Source organism: Notothenia coriiceps, unplaced genomic scaffold (genome assembly GCF_000735185.1).
Source record: "Notothenia coriiceps isolate Sejong01 unplaced genomic scaffold, NC01 NC01_scaffold00024315, whole genome shotgun sequence".
NCBI classification, from domain to species: Eukaryota; Metazoa; Chordata; class Actinopteri; order Perciformes; family Nototheniidae; genus Notothenia; species Notothenia coriiceps.
This window is the reverse complement of record NW_011357016.1, coordinates 1-4790: the sequence shown is the minus strand read 5'-3', so window position 1 is coordinate 4790 and position 4790 is coordinate 1. Positions and strand designations below refer to the sequence as shown.

General features: G+C 37.5%; 1 protein-coding gene across 1 annotated transcript; it reads right to left on the bottom strand.

Annotated features, from left to right (window-relative positions):
* Positions 1-431: 431 nt before the first annotated feature.
* Positions 432-2004, bottom strand: LOC104954958 (trypsin-1-like). Its single transcript, XM_010782173.1, has 6 exons — positions 1965-2004; positions 1619-1769; positions 1278-1528; positions 823-959; positions 615-716; positions 432-519 (listed from the first exon to the last, which is right to left on the bottom strand). Exons 1-6 carry the CDS (start codon positions 2002-2004, stop codon positions 472-474), a joined length of 729 nt encoding a protein of 242 aa, XP_010780475.1. The 3' UTR covers positions 432-471.
* Positions 2005-4790: the final 2786 nt, after the last annotated feature.

The following is a 4790-nucleotide window of genomic DNA, read 5'->3' as shown; positions in this document are numbered from 1 at the left end:
GTATCAAGTATAAGTTCCCTAATAACGTTAATTAATAAAGTTTTTCAGTATTATGATCTGTAATTTAAAATTCCTGTTACACTTCTTTTTTTTTGCGTGGGAAGGATGATTGCTCTGGTATGATAAATCCTATCGGTTTGATGTATTTGGGATTCACCTTGAACTTTCATTCAAAATTGATTGTAGGACTAAGAAAACCAAAAGACGGCAACATATTCCTTATCAAACATTTTCAAATTGCTTTATATTGCATGCATCAATGCATTTTCTTCCCATTCACTGGTTTTGATGATATTAAGATGATTTAATTTGTCATGTTGATTTGACAGACGGATCAAAAGGACAGTGAAAGAGAGCGATGCAGAATAAAAGCACAACCTTTTGACCATTTTATTTCAAACTCTATTTCAACAGGCATACTTTCAGTGGCACGGTGGTTTTCAGTGTAATAACCGTGTTATCAGAGGGGTCTCAGTAAGATGCCATGGTGCTCTGCAGCCAGTCTGTGAAAATGCAGGTCTTATGCAAGAGAGGGAAAAGGAATTGGAAAAAGTTACAATCAGAGCACACATTGAGAAATAAATGATTGCTATGGGAAACTTGTGTTTTTTTACCTTGGCGTAGACCCCCGGGTGGTTCTTCTCTGCGCACCCAAAGCCCCATGACACAACACCCTGCAGCTCACCGTCACACACAACAGGACCACCAGAGTCACCCTGAGAATGAGAAAGCAAAGCAGTTTGAAATACAGTTAACTTTTGTGAGAGTGTCGGGGACACTAAACAAGTAAATTGTGCACTTTGCAACAGCAGACACGCATACCTGGCAGGAGTCCTTGCCTCCCTCCAGGTCTCCAGCGCAGAACATGGCATCAGTGATCATGTCAGGGTAGGAGTTATCACAGTCTTCACGAGACAGGATGGGGATGTTCAGGCACTGCAGCCTGTTGCTGTCAACAGCTGTGGAGACGCAGAATAAGAGACACAATGACAAATCAATAGAACAAAATACGCTTGTCTCAGTGGGCTTTACAGATTAACAAACATAGATGACAATGTAAAAGATACTTTATAAAAGACACGATAGAAAGTGAACAACAAATAAAATAGATACAAATACAACAAAAAGACAGAAAATATAGGCAAACGTAGGCTAATGTTAAACCAGCTGTAACTATAGGCTTTATTAAAAAGGAAGGTCTTCAACACACTCTTAAAATGAATTATGTACACATGTAGATTGAGTAACATAAGGAGATTGAGGAGTCTGATACTCACCGGAGCTCATAGTCACCCCCCAGCCGGAGACGGTGCACATGGTGCCAGCGGGGGCACAGCTGCTGGGCAGAGCCACGGGCTGCACATACTTGTTGAGGGTGGCAGGTTGGCTCAGCTTGATCAGCATGATGTCATTGTTAACCAACCAGGAATCGTAGTTGGGATGAGGGATCACGCGTTCAGCAGAGATGATCTGTTCATTTCCGTCCATGAACCAGCGGTTGTGATCACCGAGAACTATGTCCATTTTGCTGCAAAAGAGATAGAAGTTTCAAGTGAGACAGGTTGAATGAAAGGGATGCTTTGTGAGGTTAATTTGTTGACGTTTGAGGAGCACCCACGACTTGTAGCAGTGAGCAGCAGACACCACCCAGTTCTCGTTGACCAGGGTGCCTCCGCAGAAGTGGTAGCCAGAGTTCAGAGACACCTGATGGGGCTGAGAGTGAGGCACGCACTCCTGCCCTCCAACAATCTTGTCATCCTCTGTGGCAACTGAACAAAAAAAGGATTTATTAATCTGCAAAGGAGGAATACCTGTGTCCATCATTTTTGTATTTCCTCTGTCTCATTGTTTTCTTTTTAATTATTTAATCTCCAATGTGAGAGAAATAATGTTCCTCACTTAAGATATATTTAGTGATTTGTTTTCTTAGTGTTGATGGATTTTCTAAATTAATCCGTACTTACACACAGCTCCTAGGAGCAGAGCAAAGACCAGAGACTTCATGATTGATGTCAGGTTGATTTTCCTCGACCCATGCTGGCTTTTTATCGAACGTTTTAACCTATGCAATCTGTTGAGACACACCTGATAGGGCTGACCAATCAAAACCCTGCAAATAGTGCTGATGGGAAAACTTAACCACACTCCCTGAAACTCTGCCAACGTGTGACTTTATCTACTTGCAGACAACTCCTCCTTCAAACCCTTATTGTGGTTCTATTTCAATGGAAGAATCAAGGTATTAACACTGTGGCTGATTTATATTTCAAAGGGTCTTTTTCCTCCAGGAGCTGTGTGAGATAAGTTGGAGTAATTCCTTAAAATATTGAGAGCGACTGAAGAATTAAAGACTTGTTTCGTTGAATCAATTCCTTTACTTCTTGCCACATGGAGAAAAGACCCTATGGTTGTTCTCTGAAGGACATTCAAGGAGACCTATCCTGGTTAAATAAAGGTAAAATAAAAGAGCGTATTGATTTCAGTTTAAAAATGCTGACTTCTTGAAAAGGCCATCTCAATCATTTACTTTAGATCCTTCTTAGTAAAATGGCCTTTTACTGTCACCTCTCATTTTATTTCTCTAATGTAAATATATAGTAGAAATACATATGTTGTGTTATTTTTGTTCTATACCCCGAAAGTAGGGCACGTTGTGAAAATGTGTGCAAAACTAAAACAAGTCCAGATAAACTTGATGCAGGCAGATATCAAAACATAAACACTCTTACATTGTGGTCTATAAGTGCAGAGGACAAGCCTTTATTTATTGGTTTTCTTTTGCTTCTCAACAACAGTTTTCCTTTTTCAGCAAATGGCAGCTAAAAGTCTTTGCGCTTACAGGTGTATGCCAGAATTTTACATTTTGGATGTTATAAATAATGTTTATAAATATATAAATACTATAAGAGAGAGATATGTTTACCTCATAAATAAAACATGATATAACAAACTAATTACAATAATAAATAAAAAACATGAAATATGCCAAACTACTAACAAAAATGTAACTGTTCAATAACTGATGACTTGTATGATTGTGGAACTGAGATGGTATAACACTTTTTTCAGTAAAAAACTACTATTGAAGCAGTTCTCTATTATGTATACATTTCAGGAATTTTGCTCCAAAATGAAAAAAAAGGGACTCTATATGTTTTCTCACAACAATGCATTTTGAAACTGTGTGTTATTTAGTTCAGTCTTAGCTGCACTGGTCTGCTGTGAGTAGAGTATATTTTGTACAGGTTGTAATAATAGTATGTACAGTACGTATAAAGGTTGTTATCAGCGTCCTGACCTTTCCTCGGCCCAGGCTGTGTGCCAGCTGCAGCTTCTCTCACAGATTGACTATCTGAGTGGCTCGGACCAGATATAACGTGCAGTAAAACTATACAGAACACATGTTTTTCGAAATATCTATAAATTATTTATCTTTCTCTAAATTGTGTTATTACAGTTCCGTTTAGCAGTGATGACGTGTCACATCACAAAACAATATTGTCTATAGAACAATGAGAACACAAACATTACAAAAGCAGTAAAACAAAACACAAACATTTGTTTAGGTAAAAAGATAAATGGATGGTTATTAATATTACAGGACAGAAAAAAACCATTAAAATACTGTATTAAAAAAAGCAAAACATGAAGTTGTTTGAGATGGTAAAAAGCATCCATAATCACAACAACAACAAAACGATTTTTAAAAATATTTTTCATTTTATCAGATGTTCTTACATATTTTGACCCAGTTTAAGGCATGCAGTCACATCTTGTGTCTGCATGTTCTCTAAAAAATGCTACTAAGCTCTATCACAGTTTAGGATTTCTATCAGTGAAAATGATTTCTGCCAGTTCATTTTTTCTCACAATTGTAAACATAAAAACAGTGCTGTTACTTTGTCGATTGCATTGGTTTCTCTTTTTATCTATTTCATTCCTCTGTACTCCTTTAATATATTGTCTGAACTTGACATGTCTCTATCATGGTCATAGGCTGTTTGCAGAGCTTGACAAGGGTTTGTTTATTAGAAGAAAAAAAATTGAATGTAGATACTTGGTAAACATTGCAAACATGTTTCCTCAGTATTAAAGTTGGGTATCTAACAGGACTCACCTTTTAAAGTATTTTATGTAACATATGATCTCTGCATCAAATCTCATGTGTATTTCTTCAAGACTCTACTTCACTGGACTATTATTTATTGGTATTGATGGCATTTATTGTATTCTAAACTATTGGAAACAGTTTGATGCAATATACATTTAGAAAGTATTGCTTTGTCTACTAAAGGGCAGTAAACAGGTTCACAAGTTTGTTAAAGTTCAGTTGAATTTTAAATAATGTAATGAAGACATATTTCTGGGACAACACAGGAAACAAACTGAGGGAAGCATAATTTACAAGTGTTGGACTTTATTGACTCAGATAAAAAATGAATGCAATTATTCAAAACTCAACAACAACAACAGTGGAGTTAGAATGATGGAAGAAAGGCAGCAGAGTAAGATGGTGATCTCAGGATAAGGCTTAATATTTGGCCATGGTTGTCTCCAGCCAATCGTTGAAGAGGCAGACCTGTTAATGGAGACACAATGAGGTTTTTAGAAAACTAGCAAGTACAGTATGATTAATTTTTACTGGCCATGTTCATTGTGAAATGTAGGTTTCATGTCTTCTATTGTAGAGATGTTTTCAGTTTACCTTGGCGTAGACACCGGGGTTGTCCCTCTCAGCACATCCGTAGCCCCAGGACACAACACCCTGCAGCTCACCGTTGCACACGACG